General features: G+C 42.2%; 1 protein-coding gene across 6 annotated transcripts in view; it reads left to right on the top strand.

The window, feature by feature from the left end:
• Positions 1-21,198, top strand: part of ptar1 (protein prenyltransferase alpha subunit repeat containing 1) — a 105,636-nt gene extending 84,438 nt beyond the window's left edge. For 3 of the 6 annotated variants that reach the window (XM_061278287.1, XM_061278291.1, XM_061278290.1), the window contains 2 exons: positions 6,049-6,389; positions 20,481-21,198. In XM_061278287.1, the coding sequence (XP_061134271.1) occupies positions 6,049-6,389; positions 20,481-20,832 (693 nt within the window). In that variant the 3' untranslated portion in view covers positions 20,833-21,198. Of the gene's footprint in view, positions 1-2,536; positions 2,682-6,048; positions 6,390-6,465; positions 7,173-20,480 lie in introns of those variants that run through there. The other 3 variants (XM_061278289.1, XM_061278292.1, XM_061278293.1) reach the window with 3 other exon arrangements.
• The last annotated feature ends 362 nt before the right edge of the window (positions 21,199-21,560 follow it).

Genomic DNA, 21,560 nt, shown 5'->3' with positions numbered 1-21,560 from the left:
ACCGTTCAAACCTGCAATAAAACTTGTTTAGCTGGTTTGCAAGCCTTTTGTTCTCCACAGGAGTTGATTTCTTGAAGCCCGTAATGCACTGCAGGCTTTTCACACTGTTGAGGGATCAGGATCGGCAGAGAGGTGTCCCTCCAGGCTCTCCCCATTGCACCTCTTGGCTTTTCTGATCTCTCGGTTCAGTGTGTTCCTGGCCTGCCTGAACACGTCACGGTTCCCACTCCTGTAAGCCTCCTCCTTGGCTTTGCGCAGCATCCTGAGGTTTGCTGTAAACCACGGTTTGTTGTTGTTGTACGTGCAGAAGGTCTTAGTCTGCACACACAAGTCTTCACAAAAATTAATTAGATGTGTTGATTTGATTGAAGAGTTTGTCCTTAATGACTTGTCACAGGCTGTGAATGGCTTTGATGGTCACAGTATCAGTGAGTTCATGCAGGTCTTAAGTTGCAGCTTCAAAAACACCCCAATCGGTGCAGTCAAAGCAGACTTTGAGGTCCTGCTTTGACGCCACTGTCCATTTCTTCGCAGTCCTTACCACAGGCTTAGAAGTTTTTTTTTATTTCTGCCTGTAGGTTGGGATCAGACAGGGTTCCTCGGGGGCCGAATCCATACATGTTTTCCAAGTTTCCCTCGTTAAACACGCCTGATTCAAATGACCATTTCATCCTCGTGTTCTGCAGGAGCCTGATCAATTGAATCAGGTGTGTTTAACGAGGGAAACTTAGAAAACATGTAAGGATTCGCCCCCCGAGGACTGGAGTTTATTACTAGATTACTAGTAAATTATTACTAGATTACGAGTAAATTATTTACTACACAGTGGTCCGAGAGTCCTAAGTCTTTTATGCGTCCTTTATTACTGAGTAGCAGTGGTCCAGTGTCTGTGTCCCTCTGATGGGACACGTTATGTGCTGTCTGTATTTGAGGAGTTCGTGTGTGAGGTTCGCTCTGTTAAAATCACCCAAAACAATGATCAGTGAATTTGGTAGTTTTCTCTCCATGTCTGTTACCTGGTCAGCCAGCAGCTGCGTGTCTTCGATCGCACGTGCGTGTGGTGGAACGTAAACAGCCGCCATTACCATCGAGGCAAACTCACGTGGTGAATAAAACGGCCAGCAGTTTATGAAAAGTGGTTCTAGGAGAGGGCTGCAAAACTCTTTCAACACTTTGAGTGTCAAAGTGAAAAAACCTTCATTAATATAGAATCATAGACCACCTCCCTTTGTTTTTCCCGTGAGCTCCGTGTTGCGATCGGCACGTAGTAGCCTAAATCCAGGCAGCTGCACGGCATTGTCTGGGACGAGTTTGGTGAGCCACAATTTGGTGAAGCACAGGGTGGCGGATCTGCTAACGTCCAGGTTCCTTGGGATTAGAAGCAGTAGTTCGTCCATCTTGTTCGCCAGGGAGGGGACATTCGCCAGATGAATTGATGGTAGGGGAGCACGGAACCCTCTCTGCCTCAGCTTCACAAGGCCTCCGGTGCGCTTGCCACGCCGCCGTCTTCGGCATAGTTTGTAGAGCACCGCCGTTCCGGCTAAAATCTCCGTCAAACAGCCTGGGTCCGTGAAAACTGGAGAGAAAGTACCAGAAGACTCTCCGATGTTTAACAGTTCTTCTCTGCTAAAAGTGATCCGGCAGCAGAAGACGCAAAACACATACAAAATAACACAAAGTAGCAGAGAGCGAGTCACCGAGGCGGTCATCCGCGGCGCCATCTTATGACGTACAAAATCACAATTACTTGATTTTTCTGAATTAATAAAGTTAAAGTTAAAGTCCCAATGATCGTCACACACACATCTGGGTGTGGTGAAATTTGTCCTCTGCATTTAATCCATCTCCATGTGATTTTGATCCATCCCCTGGGGGAGAGGGGAGCAGTGAGCAGCAGCGGTGCCGCGCTCGGGAATCATTTGGTGATCTAACCCTCCAATTCCAACCCTTAATGCTGAGTGCCAAGCAGGGAGACAATGGGTCCCATTTTTATAGTCTTTGGTATGACCCGGCCGGGGTTTGAACCCACAACCTTCCAGTCTCAGGGCGGACACTCTACCACTAGGCCACTGAGCTGGATGCTAAGATAGGTGATATATACAGTTACATTAAGCACATGCCACGTTTTAGACGCAAGGTAAGGCAAGGAAAGTTTATTTGTATAGCACTTTTCAGCAATCAGGCAATCCAAAGTGCTTCACACAAGACATGAACGCATAAAAGAAAACATTAAAAGCATCAAGGTACAGTTAAAAAACATTAAAAACAGTTGATTAAAATTAAAATCAGTAAAAATCAAATAAAACAGGAACGGAGTTACAGTGCAGTATAAGTTAAGGTAATATCAGCCATAGGCCGTAGCGTCCTGTACTTTTGCGCTATGCTTACTGTCTGCTGTATGCACACTGGCTCCGTTTTGCTTCTCTTATTTATTGTGTTATTTGTTCATTTATTATTTATTCATCACTCTTATTATTTATTGTCTTTTAGCCTGCTTGTTTTTCTTTTGTGTCGTTTACTTGTTTGTCTATTGCAGGGGTGGGCAAACTTTTTGACTCGCGGGCCGAACTGGGTTCTAAATTTGGACCGGAGGGCCGGACCAGGAGCAGATGGACGTAGGCGTTGTGTGAAGTCATATAAGCGACCTGTAAAGGTCATTGCATAAAAGATCTTGGCCTTCAGTAGGTAGTAAAGCATGGATATTCCAAACAATTTTTTTGAAAACAAATGCATTTATTAACAGCTTTAAAAAAATAATAATTCACTAAAAAACTGCTATCAGTGATTCTCATAAAATACGATACTGTTATTATGAATAACAATCTCCATCACTTCAGTGCCTGCAGGTCAGATTAATGAAAGATGTTTATCTTATGAGATCACATCAAACGGCAAACATTCTGACCAAATATATCATCTTGAAGAATCGGTGAAAGCATACATACAAATAAAGTAATCAAAACAGCAACACGGTGAGGGGTATCTGAAAATCAGAGCAGAGTTTTAACTCGCAAACACCTGGTAACAGAGGTGAGGAAACGGGAAACACCTCCTTAAAGTAAGCCTTAAGAACTTTACAGGTTAAGATTAGTCGCAAATAGGTGGTGCATCAATGTCCTTGAGCATCCTGCATTGTTTGAAAATGAGAATGGTCGCTAGTTTCAATCCCTGCTATGTGTACAAATCATATTCAAAATGCATTTTTTTACAATAAACTTGAGAGCCTCCCGTTCATTTTCAGTGGGAACAGTGTTGTTGGTCTCCCTTTTTTGCTAGTGCGTCATAGTCTGGAGTAAAATTTGTTGTGGCAATTCTTAGGCGAGATCCGAGATGTTGGTCCGTTTACCTTGATCTGTGACGGGTTGATGTTGATGTGGCTGAACGTCACGTCGCGTACGTCGAGCCAAATTGGCCACTCTTTTTTAACATTCGGCACTCACTTCTTTTTTTTGGGCCACTCATTTTAATGGAAGGATTCCAGGGGAAGGTTTGTGGGTGGCTTTAGCGCAAAACTGCATCTGAAAGCTCAGCGCGCGAATTATAAGAATGCTGTCGTCTAAATTCGGGACTGATACGAATAGAGCGAGAGTGCGCCAAGTCCGTACTACTGAGTACGTACACGCACTTGTGAGTGTGCACCGAGCTTTCTGACACGGCTTCCGGTAGTAAATGCGCAGGCGAGCGCTTCGCCATCTACTGGGAAAACGCAGTCATTGCAGGCAAAATGACCAAAAAAAAAAAGTTTAATAATACAATTTGTTCAGGGTTGGCGGGCCGGATTAAACGGTCCCGTGGGCCGGATGTGGCCCGCGGGCCGTAGTTTGCCCACCCCTGGTCTATTGTGTACTATGTCTCGTCACCGTGGGATAGAGGAAGCGTAATTTCGATTTCTTCGTGTGTCTTGACAGAGATTGACAATAAAGCTGACTTTGACTTGGACAAAGAAGTCTTCAGTTCTGTCTTAAATATATTGAGAGTTACAGCAGACCTGCATGTCTCTGGGAGTTTGTTCCAACCGCGCTGGTCGCATTATTGTGACAGAGCCGTCGCTAAAATTTAGAAAATAATTTTAAAGTCCTTATGTACTTTCCAAAATTTAAGTGGACCTCAGTGCGCAGGGAGCTTAATTCGGTCCGATCGTGCACCCGCAGCACGCCAGGCGCTCACTGTCTCATTGCTTTAAGAGCGTTTTTGTGTTTTAGGACGGCTTTACTGCTGCTTTAGTGTGTGTGTGCTCGTAGTTAGTGCATGCTGTATGCTTCTTCCTGCTTTCTACCTCGCCCCCTGTTTCCGGGGGCGAAAAGAGGAGCCGAGTGCGTAAGTCTCCTCAGCCGGTACATAGCCTCTCCACCGTCAAGACTTCTGCATGCCTCCTCGTGGCCACACATGGTAACTGGGTGCCTCACGGCTCCAGGCTAAATTGCAGGGGATCGATCGGGGGAGCAACAGTGGGCCCCTAGGCGTGACATACAGGCCCACTGGCGTGTGGATGTCCTGGCACCCGCTAACCACTGTCCCAGCTATGGGGGAAATAGCACCCCCACTGCCTTGTGGGTATCGTCTGGAACGAAAATGCTAAGGGAGCAAACCCCGACAGGAAACCCGGCTCGGACACCGTTTGGCAGACTCATGCTTTAAAAAAGCATTGTTCTGGCAACTCCTACAGCCAACCTGATGCCAAATGTATCGGTTCACCGTTCCTTTGGATGACAACAGGAAGGCCAAGAGGGAAGCCCTGATGCCTGGGAAACTCTAGGCTTCCCTAAAACTTGGCCAGGCTTCTTGCGCACTGGAGAGGCTCACCACCCACAGCAGATGCTGTGCAAAGAACACCTAATCTCCAGACACAAGAAATCTATGGTCTTTCGAGACCGTGATGCCGATGATTACTGCTCCCACTTGCTTTCTTTGGAGGCATGATTAGGAGTTAATACAATCCTCAAAGTAATGAAAATACAATAACGGAGTCAGTCGGCATCCGGGCCGCGCGGTCGGGTTTTCTCGGGTCCTCCCGGCTCATCTCGCGAGGTTCGAGCTCCGAATTTTGTTTGACAACCGAAAATCTCGATCTTTTTTTTCGAATTCCGATTTTTTTCAAAAACCAAAGTTTGACTGTAAAATAAATAAATGCGACTCACTGACAAGTGGCGCTATTTGAGCTAATTTTAGAACAGTCCTGCGGGCGACTCATGCGGTCCTCACGGGCAACCTGGTACCGTGTTGGTGACCCTTGTCCTAGACCATACAGAGCCTTATAAACCAATAGAAGTATTTTACAATTAATTCTTTGGTAGACAGGAAGCCAGTGTAAGGACCTCAGAACTGGAGTGATATGATCTATATTTTTTTTTATTTTAGTGAGAACTATAGCTTCTCAAAGCATGGAAAGCTAAATTGTTTCACAAATTTGCAGTTCAATCAGAACTGAACTGGCTCTGCGCTGAGGTGTTATAGAAAAAAAGATGTTTGTGTTATGGTGCTTGAAATTTACCCCCGGAGCTTCCACTTTAAGGTCTGGATTTATTAGAGCTGAGTTATCTACTGCCTGGGTCGTGTGGATTTTGGGGACATCGCAAGCCAAACAAGAAGCAGGTGCCCAGGGGCAGAAGCAGCGACGATCTTGGTCAGTGACCTAGCTGTTTCTTTTTTCTTGTATGGCGGCTCATAAAGGTCACCTAGTGATTAAAAAATAATAATAATAGAATAAAAATTCATCCATAGGCGCGCGATCTGGCTATAGCAGGCAGGTGGGTAAGTAAAAAAGATGGCCCTGTCAACGTCATGTGTTCCAACATTGTGCCCTGCATAAAATGGTAAAGGTGGGGATTATTTTGGAAAATACAGGACTAGACACAAAAAAATAGGAACACTGGTTATTGACCAAACTTTAAATAATCGTTCCCTTTCCCCATCAAGACCTCAATGTGGGATCTCCATGGGTACACTTTGAAGCCACTTATATTGACAATTCAAAAGTATACCATTAACTGTGATCTGAAAGTAAATGTATTTTTTTTTCATAAGGCCATGTGTTTTGATCTCTTTAAGGTTTTCCAGGATGAGCTGTCCACAATGCGTCAATGGGTGTTAATGCATGTAACGGACCATAGTGGCTTTCACTACCGCCAATTCCTGCTCAAGGAGCTCATCGAAGATTTTTCTCAGCCCCCAGCTCCCAGCATATACTGCTCACCCCAACAACAGTCCATGCCTAGAAGCCGCTTCTTATCTTCCATCAATCCCCTGGCCAATGGCAAGCAGTTAGAAATCAATACAGTGGATCAAGATGAGAGGGAGCTTGAACTGTTTGAGCTCTTTCACCAGGAGATAGAACTGTGCTCAGACCTGATCCGGTCTTTTCCTGGACATGAGACCCTGTGGAGTCACAGGTGAGGATCCCAAGTGACATTTATATGAGATCAGGGCTTGACATTAACGTTTTTCCTCACCATCGATTGTGGCAAGGGATCCAATCATCCATTCATCTTTGCCCACTTATTTGGAGTCAGGTTGCGGGGACAGCAGTTTCAACAGGGAAGCCCAAACTCCTTCTCCCCAGGCGCCCAAGGCGTTCCCAGGCCAGCCGGGAGACGTAGTCACTCCAGCGTGTCCCCGGGGCCTCCTTCCGGTGGGACATGCCTGAATCGCCTCACCAGAGAGGCATGCAGGAGGCATCCTAATACCCGAGACACCTCATCTGGCTCCTCTCAACGCAGAAGAGCAGCAGCTTAACTCTGAGTTCGTCCCGTATGACCTAGCTTCTCACCCTATCGCTATGAGAAAGCCGGGACACTCAGTGAATGTCTCCGGATTCTTATTCTTTCAATCACAACACATACTAGCTTGCGACCATAGGTGATGATAGTAGGGGTGTAACGATACATCGATACACATCGATTAATCGATATAATGCTCTACGATTTATTGGCATCGATGCTAAACGTAAACATCGATTTATATCGCCGTGTTTGACCCCGGACATTAGACGCGACTTTATTTTGAAATCCAGTTCATTGTTGCTTGCTTCCTCTTTCTGGGAGCAGTGCGCCCGGCGTTGTTGTGTTGTGAGCAGAGCACGCTGGTGAAAGGGGAGGCGACAACTAGTACGCGGCTCCTGGGCTGGTGCTATGGCTAGTGTCCAAAAAGACGAGGACATTTGCTCCCCTTTAGGCTTCAAGTCATTCGTTTGGAAGGACTTTGGATTCCAAAGAAAAGATGGCTCAACGGACAAGACACGTGCAGTTTGTAAATCCTGCCATGCGGTGATCAAATATTCAGGGAGCACAAATCTCGCCGCACATTTAAAGAAAAAACACGACATCAAAGTTCAGTGTTAAAGTAAGCAATTTGTATACTACAATACTCTTGTAATTTCCTAAATAAAGAGTTTGCAGTACCTTGTTGATTTTGCGTATGAATTGTTATAAATCAGGATATTGTTCTATATTTTTTATTAAAAAAAAAAAAAATCGATCGTAGAGCATTATATCGCGATATATCGTGAATGAATCGCAGCAGGCTTTAAGATATCGGCAAATATCGTATCGCAGTTCTTTATATCGATATTATATCGTATCGTGACAAAACCCGCGATTTACACCCCTAGATGATAGGAAATTAGATCGACTGGTAAATCGAGACCTTCGCCTCGTGGCCGAGTAAGAGCTGGAGATCACGGCTTGAAGAAGCCAACAGCACCAAATCGTCTGCAAAAAGCAAACAGGTCACCAAACCAAACTCCCTCAACGCCCTTGACTGCCCCTGGTAATTCTGTCCATAAAATATATGAACAGAATCGGTGACAAAAAGCAGCCTTGGCAGAGTCCAACCCTCACTGGAAACAAATCTGACTTACTGCTGGAAATGCTGACCAAACTCTTCTGCATCACAGCAGATGCTGCACCGATCCACCCATCTTAGGCTCATTTGTGAGCACACTCACACCCAGCACTCCCTCCAAGAGAGTAGAGTCACTGTTCCTCGACATTGAGAAGATGAAATGGCTTTGGGTTGTAATCAGGATGCCTTCTGGACGTCTTCCTGGTGAGATGTTTGAGGCACGTCCCACCTGGAGGAAGCCCAGGGGATGACCCAGGACATGCTGGAGAGACTGTCTCCCGGTTGAACTGAGAAGGCCTCAAAATCACTCTGGAAGAGCTGGATAAAGTGGTTAGGGAGTGGTAAGTCTGGTCTTCCAAGCTAAAGCTACTGCCACCATGACCTGTCCCCGGATAAGCAGAAAGAAAATGAGGGACTGATTGAAGGATTAACTTGTTTTGTAACAATATTGTGTGCATTGGTGTGTAGCCCTTTACAGTACCATATTTTTCAGACTAAAAGTCGCTCCAGAATATAGGTCGCATTAGCCATAAAATGCACAATAATGTGAAAAAAAACATATATAAGTCACTCCGGAGTATAAGTCGCATTTTGGGAGAAATTTGTTCGACAAAACCCAACACCAAGAACAGACATGAATGAGCAACAACAGGCTAAACGATAGGTATGCTAACGTGACATAAATACAAACAAAGAGCTGAGAACGGGCCTGACGTAACATTCAGAGTTATTCAAATAACGATTACATAAATAACACGTTTATAAAACCATCTGTGTCACTCCAATTCATTAAATCCATCGATCGTCCTTTATGTCAACAATGGCGGCTGGGTGCGCGCAGCTGACGGCGGATGCACTTCAAAATTTTCCACAGGCCCATATAACGATATATAAATTATATATCAAATAACTATTATATAAGCAATAATATTATCAAACTATCTGTGTCACTCCAAATCCTTAAATCCATCAATTGTCTTTTATGTCAACCAGGGCTGTGGACTCGGTTCCGACTCGGACTCGGTCATTTTTGCCGGACTCGGACTCGGTGCTGATTTTGACCGAGTCCACCGAGTCCGACAATAAAAAAAAGAGGCAAGACGCAGCCAGAGAGTGTCAGGTTACAGTCAGCGCGGTAGGAGTTGGAAGAAGCAGTAAAAACTCCACAAAACTCGTTGTGATATATATTACCGTAAATTCCGGACTATAAACCGCACCGGATTATAAACCGCACCAGCTAAAATTGGGGGACATTTTAGTTTTTTTTCTTATATAAGCCGCACCGGACTATAAGCCGCACGTGCACACGCGTTTCTTACAAAGAAAGACCGTTCACAGAAAGCCTTTTTAAAGTTTTAATAACATACTTTAACATGTCTTTCTAAACATTGCCTGTGACGCAGCAGTAGTACCGCAGCAACACGGAAGTGTGCACGCGAGTTATTAACAAAGTAAGACTGGACACAGAAAGCTTTTTTAAAGTTTTAATAACATACCTTAACATTTCTTTCCAACGCGAGTTATTAACAAAGAAAGACTGGACACAGAAAGCTTTTTTAAAGTTTTAATAACATACCTTAACATTTCTTTCCAAACACTGGCTGTGCCGCGGCAGTAATACCGCAGCAACACGGAAGTAACACAAGACTAATAGGGCTGGATTAAAAAGAACATACCCGGTAAAAGTCACTGAGACGCGGCGGTAACACAGCAGCAACACTGTAGTACAGCACCAACAGGGCTCGTTAAAAAACATACCAGTAAAAGTAAAAAAAGAGCTTCGTCTTCATCTTCCTCCAGTGCACTGAAACCATCGAAGCCTTCCTCCTCAGCGTCCGATTGGAATAGCGTTAGATATCCTTCGCCTCACACTTTCTCAGTCTCTCTTTCGTCGTCGCTTTTATGCATTGCTAGGAGTGTGATGAGGGTCTGTTCATGTTAATTGTATTCATGCACGAAGCACTAAATTACATTAAACTAGCGAGCGACACGTATAGCTCCAGAGTAGACGGACGGGACCACGAAATAAAGAAAAGGGTGACGCAACCGTCTTGACAAACTAGCACGTCTTCTTCGGCGCATTATCTCTTCTTTGTCTGTCTCGCTCTTGCTTCCTGCTAGAGCGCCCCGGAGGCCGTAAAAATCCATAAATACGCCGCGCCGCCATTTAAGCTCTATTTCCCTCTTTGACAGCCAAATCGATTGCTTTTAACTTAAAAGCTGCATCAAATGCATTTCTTTCGCGTTTTCCATGAGGGTGTGTGCATGATGCGCGAAATGTTCAAAACACAAACTAGCACGTCTTCTTCGGCGCATTATCTGACAGACGAAGAAGAAATAATAATAATAATAAGAATAAGAAGAAGCAATCCTGCTAGAGCGCCCCCTGGAGGCCGTATAAATCCATAAATACGCCACGTCGCCATTTAAGCCTCGGGGTTCAAAGTAACCTTCTGAATAAAATGCATTAAAAGTTCACGTTCATTACAACTTGTTTTTGGTGAGCAAAATGTCAGAAGAATTAAATTTAAATGCTGATTGATTGGGTTTTAATACAATGCAGATGGTCCAAACAGCACCACTGCTTTGTGTAATCTCTGAGTCACATAGCAGAGTAAGAGAAAGGGTTTAGAGCCTTTTGACGCAGGTCACCTAGCGTACATTTCTACTAAAGCTCATAATAGTCACAAGCAACACAGCCAGAATAAGCAGCAGCCATAGTAGTGTTTCAAAATAGTATTTTTGTTGTTGTTTTTTTCTTCAAGATACCGCAGTGTATAAAAGTGAATTTTATTTTATTTTTTGCCATTTTTCACATGTCCTGCGTGTTGTTAGTCACCTAAATGTTGAACAGAGGGTGTGTTTTACGGAAGTCAAATTCCTTGTTTGGCACGCTCAAACATGGCGAATAAAAAACTCTTGAATCTTGAATCTTCAAGTGATCAAGTCATCACAAAAATCACAAAAAAATCCTTATATAAGCCGCACCTGACTATAAGCCGCAGGGTTCAAAACTTTGGAAAAAAGTCGCGGCTTATAGTCCGGAATTTACGGTATATCCTTACTATTTTCCAGGTTCTTAGATAGCAAGAATAGGTCGGACAACGACGTGAATAATAACTGCTTTATTCCTTACTCACAGTGCGTTCACAGGGCGTACCACAACAACACAGAATGCCCATCCCACTTCCAGGTTTTTTCTACTACGGAATTTGAGTTAGCCCAAAATACACAACATCTCTTCCCCTCTTACAATGAACGTGCTATATGCATGAACAACAGTCTTATGCACCTATAACTTGACACCTTCAAGATCTATCAATAACTACCATTAAACAATTATCATATATGGTCCAGACAATTATGACAATAATATTCCCATGAACCCTTAACTTTGGGTTAGGGTGGACTACCTCGTATTATGCCGAATTATAGCGAAAAACCGATGTCGTACGGCGTCGTACGGCGTCAGCACTGTTGGTTTCAATAAAAACATGAAGAACTCACGTTTGCGCCAGTCAGTTTTAATTTTTATAAAGGATTATTCTCATTTGATGTCTTTAAATTAATCCGCATTCTGCCATTGAAGCGGGGTGCATTCAAAGACCAGTCGTACAGACGGACACGTTTTGTGATCAAATCTTTCATAACGAGATTGATTTGAGTGAATTGATTTGAATGAATAATTGAGAAGAAATTTCAGTTCTGAAGGCTCCTTTTGTCCCAAGCAAAGTGACAGATGGTGGGGAGGGGGGATAAAAATTGTAAAATCAATTCACTCAAATCATTCTCGTTATGAAAGATTTGATCACAAAACGTGTGTGGCTTTTTCTTAAATGAACACGTTTGACATTGCCATCGTGTCAGCTTTTAATTATATTGCGCTGTCATGTTAAAGCAAATTAATAAATGCAACAATATTAATTTGCTTTGAAAATACCTGAGTAATAAAATAAAATGGATGGATGGATGAATGATGATCACAATTAAGTATAAAGTCTCCTTTGTAATATATACTCCTTGTAGCCTGTACCCAAAAAGAGGAGTTTCTTTGCATCGAGGTTTGTGCAAAGAGCTCACGTAATTATAATGTTGCGTTTTGGTGAAGTGAATGAGTGTTTCGTCTGTACGACTGGTCTTTGAATGCACCCCGCTTCAATGGCAGTACGCGGATGAATTTAAAGACATCAAATGAGAATAATCCTTTATAAAAATTTAAATTGACAGACGCAAACGTGAGTTCTTAATGTTTTTATTGAAAACAACATAGTGCTGACGCCGTACGACATGGGTTTTTCGCTTTCCAAATAAGGGGTCGTCCCTAATTATTTGTGTTTAGAAAAATGTCTGAGCTGTAATGGTGTAATTAATGATTAAAACTTGAAAGTATCTGTTTATTGTATTCGTTTATATGTTTAATAAAGACAAAGCCATCACAAAACTATTGTAATTATTTAGATTTTGATCTAAATTATCCTTGAATAAAGACTAAGCATTCACATGAATTAACAGAAAAAATGGACAGCCGGACTCGGACTCATGGTCAAGAGGCCGGACTCGGACTCGGTGCAAAAATCCGACCGAGTCCACAGCCCTGATGTCAACAAGCCAGGTGCGCTTCAAAATACTCCACAGGCCCATATAACGATATATAAATTATATATCAAATAACTATTATATAAGCAATAATATTATCAAATAGGGGTGTAAATCGCGGGTTTTGTCACGATACGATATATCGATACAAAGAACCTCGATACGATATTTGCCGATATCTTAAAGCCTGCTGTGATTCATTCACGATACATCGCGATATAGTGCTCTACGATTGATTTTTTTTTTTTTTTTTTTTTTTTTAAATCAAAAAATATAGAACAATATCCTGATTTATAACAATTCATACGCAAAATCAACAAGGTACTGCAAACTCTTTATTTAGGAAATTACAAGAGTATTGTAGTATACAAAGTGCTTATTTTAACACTGAACTTTGATGTCGTGTTTTTTCTTTAAATGTGCGGCGAGATTTGTGCTCCCTGAATATTTGATCACCGCATGGCAGGATTTACAAACTGCACGTGTCTTGCCCATTGAGCCATCTTTCCTTTGGAATCTAAAGTGCTTCCAAACGAATGACTTGAAGCCTAAAGGGGAGCAAATTTCCTCGTCTTTTTGGACACTAGCCATAGCACCAGCCCAGGAGCCGCCTACTAGTTGTCGACTCCCCTTTCACGTGCCTGCTCTGCTCACAACACAACACGCCGCTCACTGCTCCCGAAAGAGGAAGCAAGCAACAATGAACTGGATTTCAAAATAAAGTCGCGTCTAATGTCCGAGGTCAAACACGGCGATATAAATCGATGTTTACGTTTAGCATCGATGCCAATAAATCGTAGAGCATTATATCGATTAATCGATGTGTATCGATGAATCGTTACACCCTTATTATCAAACTGTGTCACTCCAAATCATTAAATCCATCAATTGTCCTTTGTCAACAATGACGGCCAGGTGCGCTTCAAACTATTCCACTGGCCCATATAACGATATATAAATTATATATCAAATAACTATTATATAAGCAATAATATTATCAAACCATCTGTGTCACTCCAAATCATTAAATCCATTGATCAAATTCCTCGTCCTTTGACAACAACGCCGCGCGTGCGCCCTGACGTCAGCCTCGTCGTTATTCTACAGATCTATGATATTATATCTATATTGTAGCGTTAACAAAGTACAAGGAAAGACGTGGGTTTGGTAAACGGCTCTTTATTTAACAAAACGAGTTCAACAAGCCAACAAATACTGCACTGTAACGATAAAACCATAAATAAATTGCGCCACGAAATAAAATATATCAAATAATTAATACATAAGTAGTTCACTGCCACACGGACCCAAGCACCGGCGTCGACTTCCAGGCGTGTGGCGGCGTGGACTTCAATCCCCAGAGGTGGCATTTCCAGCCACGGAGGTGGAAGAGAGCTCCATAGAATAGGACCGGGCCTGCGTAAAAGCCATGTCCGAGCCCCATCCACCGTCCCCGGGCAGCCACCCGGCCGAGCGTCGGCCCCCAACTTCCATCCACGGAGGTGAAAGAGAGCTCCATAGAGTAGGACCAGGCGTGCGTAAAAGTCATGTCCGAGCCCCATCCACCGTCCCTGAACAGCCACCCGCCTGAGCGCCGGCCCCCGACTTCCATTCACGGAGTTGAAAGAGAGCTCCGTAGAATAGGACCGGGCGTGCGTAAAAGCGATAATAGTTTTTCAAACCTTCTGTGTCACTCCAAATCATTAAATCCTTCAAACTCTTCGTCCTCCGTGTCACTTAGAAACAGCCGCTAATGATGACAGTAGTACGTGGGGCCCTTCGTCATCTTTGTCATCCCGTGATCGAATGTTTGTCCTTTATGTAAACAATCGCCGCAACGCTGACGTCACTTGAAATTCAAATTACAGTAATCCCTTGCTACATCGCGGTTCGTTTATCGTGGTTTACCTTTTTTTTGGGGGGGGGGGGGAATTTGTGAAAAAATTCACATATAAGTCGCTCCTCAGTATAAGTCGCCCCCCAACCCAAACGATGACAAATAACGCGATTTATAGTCCGAAAAATACGTATGTAAATGTGAGAGTAAACCCAGTTTTTAGTCACAGCACCCAGTGCTATTTCTCTCCCTCACCTTTGCCACCCACTGGCTGTTGTACAAACGGGATTTGGTTGAAGTTGGAAAATATTGTAAAATGTAAATAAAAACAAGATACAATGATTTGAAAATCCTTTTCAACCTACAGTAATTTTTGGACTATAAGTCGCGTTTTTTTTTTCATAGTTTGGGTGGGGGGGCGAATTGTACTAAGGAGCGACTTATATATGTTTTTTTTCAGAAGTTTTTACTTGATCATTAACACATCACTTACAAGTATAGTTGACCACTTCACATGTTATTTTTAGTTTAGTTGATCACTTCACATGCTTTATCTTGAACATATTCAAAACATGAAAAATAGAGAGAAAAAATCAAATAAAGTAATTAACACTTTAAAGCGCGATATCCTCTGGACATGTCCTCTGTCATCAGGATGACATAATGGACGAGAAATTTGATCGATGGATTTAATGATTTGGAGTGACACAAATGGTTTGATAATATTGTTGTTTATGTGATAGTTATTTAAAATATAGTTTATATATCGTTGTATGGGCTTGTGGAATAATTTGAGCTGCGGCGCGGCACACGGCATTGTTGACAAAGGACAATCAATGGATTTAATGAATTGGAGTTACACAGATGGTTTTATAAACGTGTTATTTATATAATAGTTTTTTTTAAATAACTGAATGTTACGTCAGGCCCGTTCTCAGCTCCTCGTTTGTGTTTGTCACGTTAGCATACCGTATGGTTTAGCCTGTTGTTGCTCGTTCATGTCTGTTCTTGGTGTTGAATTTTGTCAAATAAATTGCCCCCAAAAATGCGACTTATACTCCGGAGCGACTAATACGTGTTAGGGGTGTAACGATTCATCGATACACATCGATTAATCGATATAATGCTGTACGATTTATTGGCATCGATGCTAAACGTAAAGATCGATTTATATCGCCGTGTTTGACCTCGGACATTAGACGCGACTTTATTTTGAAATCCACTTCATTGTTGCTTGCTTCCTCTTTCCGGGAGCAGTGCGCAGCGTTGTTGTGTTGTGAGCAGAGCAGGCACGTGAAAGGGGAGTCGACAACTAGTACGCGGCTCCTGGGCTGGTGTTATGGCTAGTGTCCAAAAAGACGAGGAAATTGGCTCCCCTTTAGGCTTCAAGTCATTCTTTGGAAGCACTTTGGATTCCAAAGAAAAGATGACTCAACGGACACGTGCAGTTCGTAAATCCTGCCATGCGGTGATCAATTATTCAGGGAGCACAAATCTCGCCGCACATTTAAAGAAAAAACACGACATCAAAGTTCAGTGTTAAAATATGCACTTTGTATACTACAATACTCTTCTAATTTCCTAAATAAAATATAGAGTTTGCAGTACCTTGTTGATTTTGCGTATGAATTGTTATAAATCAGGATATTGTTCTATATTATTTATTTAAAAAAAATATATCGATCGTAGAGCACTATATCGCGATATATCGTGAATGAATCGCAGCAGGCTTTCAGAAATCTGCAAATATCGTATCGTAGTTCTTTGTATCGATATGATATCGTATCGTGACAAAACCCGCGATTTACACCCCTAATACGTATATGTTTTTTTTCACATTTTTGGGCATTTTATGGCTGGTGCGACTTAAACTCCGGAGCGACTTATAGTCCGAAAATTACGGTATATTCAATTGAATACACTACAAAGACAACATATTTATCAGTAAGTGACCTCACAAATGCACTTCTTGAAGAAACAGGCGTCGGGAACCTATGGCTCATGAGCCAGTATGGCTCTTTTGGTGACGTTATTAAAAAGAATACATTAGTACACAAAAAATCATTGGTCTTAATTAAAATACAAACCGGATTTGGTTGACGTTGGGAAATTTTGTTAAATGTAAATAAAAACAAAACACAATGATTTGAAAATCCTTTTCAAAGTATATACAATTGAATACACTACAAATACAACATATGTAATGCTAAAACTCTTAAACTTTTTTTTATTTTTCAAATAATAATTAACTTAGAATTTCATGGCTGCAACACGTGCAGTAGAAGTTGGGAAAGGGCATGTTTACCACTTCGTTACATCACCTTTCCTTTTAATAACACTCAATAAATGTTTTGGAAGAGAGGAAACTAATTCTCTTAGCTTCTCATGTGGAATTCTTTCCCCTTCTTGCTTGATGAACAGCTTCAGTTGTTCAACAGTCCAGGGTCTTCAGTATTTTACGTTTCATAATATGCCACACATTTTCAATGGGAGACAGGTCTAGACTGCAAGCGGGCCAGGGGAGAACCTGGACTCTATTACTTCGAAGCCACGAAGTTGTAACACGTGCAGAATGTGGCTTGGCATTATCTTGCTGAAATAAGCAGCGGCGTCCATGAAAAAGACGTCACTTGGATGGAAGCATATGTTGCTCCAAAATCTGTATGTACTTTTCAGCATTTATGTTGCCTTCACAGAAATGTTAGTCAAGTCACCCATGCCATGGGAACTAATGCACCTCCATACCATCACAGATGCTGGCTTTTGAACTTTGCGTTGATAACAGTCCGGATGGTCTGCTTCCTCTTTGGTTAGGAGGACACGATGTCCAGTGTTTCCAAAAACAATTTGAGAAGTGGACTCATCAGACCACAAAACACTTTTCCATTGTGCATCAGTCCATTTTACATCAGCTCGGGCCCAGAGAACCCTGGGCCAGGATGTTTCTGGATGTTGTTCATAAACGGCTTTTGCTTTGCATGGTAGAGTTTTGACCCGCACTTACTGATGTGACAGTGGTTTTCTGAAGTTTTCCTGAGCCCATTTGGTGATATCCTTGACACACTCATGTTGGTTTTTAAGGCAGTGCGGTCTGAGGGATCGAAGGTCACGGTGATTCATTCTTGGTTTCCGGCCGTGGCGCTTACGTGCAGTGATTTCACCAGATTCTCAGAATCTTTTGATGATATTATGGACCGTAGATGTTAAAAACCCTAAAGCTCTTGCAATTTTGCTCTGAGAAATGTTGTTCTTAAACTGTTCAACTATTTTCTCACGCTGTTGTGGACAAAGTGGTGTACGTCGGCTCATCCTTGCTTGTGAATTACTGAGCATGTTTGGGGAAGCTCCTTTTATACCCAATCATGATACCCACCTGTTCCCAATCAGCCTGATCACATATGGGATGTTCCAAATAGGTGTTTGATGAGCTTTCCTCAGCTTATTTTTTGCCACCTTTCACAACCTTTACTGGACGTGTTGCAGCCATGAAAATCTTACCGTTTTTTTCCGTGTATAGTGCGCCCCCATGTATATTACGCACCCTAAAAATGGCATGCTGATGCTGGAAAAAAGCCTGTACCCATGTATAATACGCACCCAAATTCTGACTCCTACTTAAGTCCGTAAACGTAAAATTATTTCAGAAAAAATATCATCTTTGTGAACAACCGGATGTTATTCTGCCGGTCAGTATCACTGCGCATGCGCTAGCAAACTCGATAGCGAAGAAATGTTTCGGATTTGTTTAGGGTACATTGTGACAGCAAACGAGCAGGTGATTGAGCAAGCGTCTGATACAGGAGCATTGTGTTCGTATGGAGCGTTTTTGAAGTGAACAGCAGAGAGGAAAGGAACAAGGCAAAGTGTTGTGAAATAAAATATTACCTGTAATACGCATTTTGTTATTTGCTGATTGAAACTGCTAAGTAAACTGTGAATTGAAATGAATAGGTAGAGAACTGATCTCTCGCTCTTTATATAGCTGACGTGTCTTGCCCATCCGTTCTGCGCATACTGTAATGGCGGCCTCCATATGATATCCGGTCTGCGATGGAGATTTAAAAACAAGCTATTTGACAATAACACACCATCAAGGATTGCATCATCGCATCAAACGATGTGTCGAAAATTATGAATTTTACTGACTAAGTGTGTTGGGCAGGATGGCTGAATGCGATGCGCGATTGACAACGAACAAGAAGAAAGGTGATTTCAAGTTTTATTTCGAGGGAGATTTTCTTAAGAAATAATAATAATAATTATTGTACGCATGTATAATGGCGCCCCAGATTTTAGGACAATAAATTACTTAAATTTTGCGCATTATACATGGAAAAAAACTGTAATTATTATTTGGCATAAAACAATTAAGTTTAATAGTTTGAACATTAAATATCAAAGTCAAAGTCAGCTTTATTGTCAATCCCTTCATATGTCAAGAAAGAAAGAAACCGAAATTCCGTTTCCTCCATCCCACGGTGACGAGACACAGTACACGATAAACATACAAGTAGACGACACAAAATAAAAACAAGAAAACACAAACAATAACTAATAAATAATAAATAAATAAAATGAGTGACGAATAAATAATAAACAAATAACCCAAATAATATGTTGTTTTTGCAGTGTATTCAATTGAATATGGGTTGAGATGGATTTTCAAATCGTATTTTGTTTTTTACATTTTACACAATTTCCCAACTTCAACCGAATCCGGTTTGTATTTGTATGAGAAGACCCCGGTACAAATTTGCAGGCCAATCAATTCTTGCACCCACACCGAGACTAGTTGTTACCTGAGCCCTCAGCATGTATGAAGTCATCTTCAGTTTACAGCAGAGTCCTCATCCTTTGTCCTCGCGCGTGAGCCCTGACGTCAGCCTTGTCGTTATTCCACGGATCTAGTATATAACTATATTGTAGCCATAACAAAGTACAAGGAAAGACGTGGGTTTGGTAAACGGGTCTTTATTTCACAAAACAAACTTCCAGGCGTGTGGCGGCGTGGACTTCCAGCCACGGAGGTGGAAGAGAGATCCATAGAATAGGACCGGGCATGCGTAAAAGCCATGACCGAGCCCCATCCACCGTCCCCGGACAGCCACCCGGCCGAGCGCCGGCCCTTGACTTCCATCCACGGAGGTGAAAGAGAGCTCGGTAGAGTAGGACCGGGCGTGGGTAAAATCCATGTCCGAGCCCCATCCACCGTCCCCGGACAGCCACCCGGCCGAGCGCCGGCCCCTGACTTGGGTAAAAGCCATAATAGTTTTTCAAACCTTCTGTGTCACTCCAAATCCTTAAACCCATCAAACTCTTCGTCCGCCGTTTCACTTAGAAACAAAGCCGCTAATGATGCCGGTAGTACGTGGGGCCCTTCGTTATCCCGAGATCAATCTTTATCCTTTATGTAAACAACCGCCGCACCACGCCGCGTCGCGCTGCTGACGTCACTTGAAATTCAAATTCGTTTATCGCGGTATCCCTTTTTTTTGGGGGGGGGGAACTTTTGAAAAAAAAAAACATAAGTCGCTCCTTATTAAGTTGCCCCCCCACCCAAACTATGAAAAAAACGCGACTTATAGTCCGAAAATTACGGTAAATGTACATTAAAACTAACATTAATAAATTCAGCTTTTTCTGCTAAAATTAACAGAATAAGAACACTATCCTTGAAAGGCACACTCACATATTTCCTTAAATAATACATGCCTTTATGGTCTTTTGTGCACTCTCACTGCAGACAGTAGATCACAGACAGCCAGCACACAGCACATTTTGTTACTCCGCGGAGGTGACTGAGTTCAGGATGCTTGCGGATTTTGATTGGTGGAGCCAATGTATATCCGCCCTGGACCTGCTTCTTTAACGTAAAGACACTTTTTTTTTCGCCAATCGATCTGCTTGACTACCTGCATGCCAAATTTTGCGTGGGCAGTAATCCATACGGAAAGACCAAAGTGGCTCGTTATAATTATGGTGAATAAATTCATCCGCATTTGGCGGATTGGCAGATGTTTGTCAAGCCCTGTAATAATATGTTGTCATTTTCAAGCATGCTTTAACAGCCCAGTTGAAACATAGCTGAAATCAGTCTTTTTTTTATTTATTGACCATTTATTGAATTTTGTTACTGTAAGGATATTAAATGTGCATGATTTATAAAAACCTACTTGATACTAAATATGTATATATTCCTTTACTCCAGACGTCATGTCTTCTATTTGTGGCACCAGTGGAGGTGGGAACACCAGCTTGTCTACTTCAGCTCTCATGGAGGCACTGTCCTTCATAACATTGGTGACGCAGCCCAACTGAAGCCAGGTGCCCAAGGGTGTGGCAATCGGGGAGATGGTGCAATAGAGGTAGATGGCATATTTTTGCCTGATCCTTGTAACAAGCGTCTTAAGAGGGGTGGCTATGAGTCAAACCTCCCCAGCTTGTCCTCAGAATGCACATTTCTGAGCGCTATTCTAGACAGACAATGTAACCCTGAGCAAAGACACTTTGGCCTGGCATACAAAAAGTGGCTAGACTCTGTAATCAGTAAGGCGCTTTGAATAAAATAATTGGTGGACACATTCTTTTAAATAGTACCATTGAAGTTGGCTTGTGACTGCTGCTTTTAAGAACCAAGCATAGTGGAACAAAGATTCCGTTAAATTTGTGTTTATTTTCTCTGTTTTCACAATTATAAAATAGAACGGGTGTAGTTGTTTGTTCCTCCATTCCATGTTTAAATTTTAAGCATCCTCCAGTGTCTCTTATTTTGTCCATTTCTGTGTCTTACCCTTTCTTTTTCCCTATATTGTTTTTATTTCTGTTAATATATCATGTGAAAGAAATGTTTATTAACATCTAACTATGACATTTTGCTACATTCGCTTTGCCATTTAACTTATGACCATATAAACATTTGATTCCAAGTTGTGACTGTGGAGTTCCTGTATCTGTTATTGAAGAAGTGTTCGGGATTTCCTTGCTCAGCCCCACAGCCATGAGATGGAAGGTGGTTGAATATTGGGTCAATAGCCCATTGTCACATCCCATTTCTCCATATTAAAAAAGCAGACTTTTTGCCCATAGACTAGCCCCAGTCCACCCCTCCCATCATAAATAATCTTTCGAGTGTATCAGTTATGATTTTGAATTTTTTTTAATGAGATTGTTAAAAATTACATTATGATCTCGATCCTCAAACACCACCCCCTCCCCGCAGATTTATATGCATCAGGGAGATGTGCAAGGACATGATGACACAGCACATTGTCGCCAACTCCACTAGATA

The sequence above is a fragment of the Syngnathus typhle genome, linkage group LG5 (assembly GCF_033458585.1).
Source record: "Syngnathus typhle isolate RoL2023-S1 ecotype Sweden linkage group LG5, RoL_Styp_1.0, whole genome shotgun sequence".
In the NCBI taxonomy this organism is placed as follows: Eukaryota; Metazoa; Chordata; class Actinopteri; order Syngnathiformes; family Syngnathidae; genus Syngnathus; species Syngnathus typhle.
This window is presented reverse-complemented; position numbering and strand designations above follow the sequence as displayed.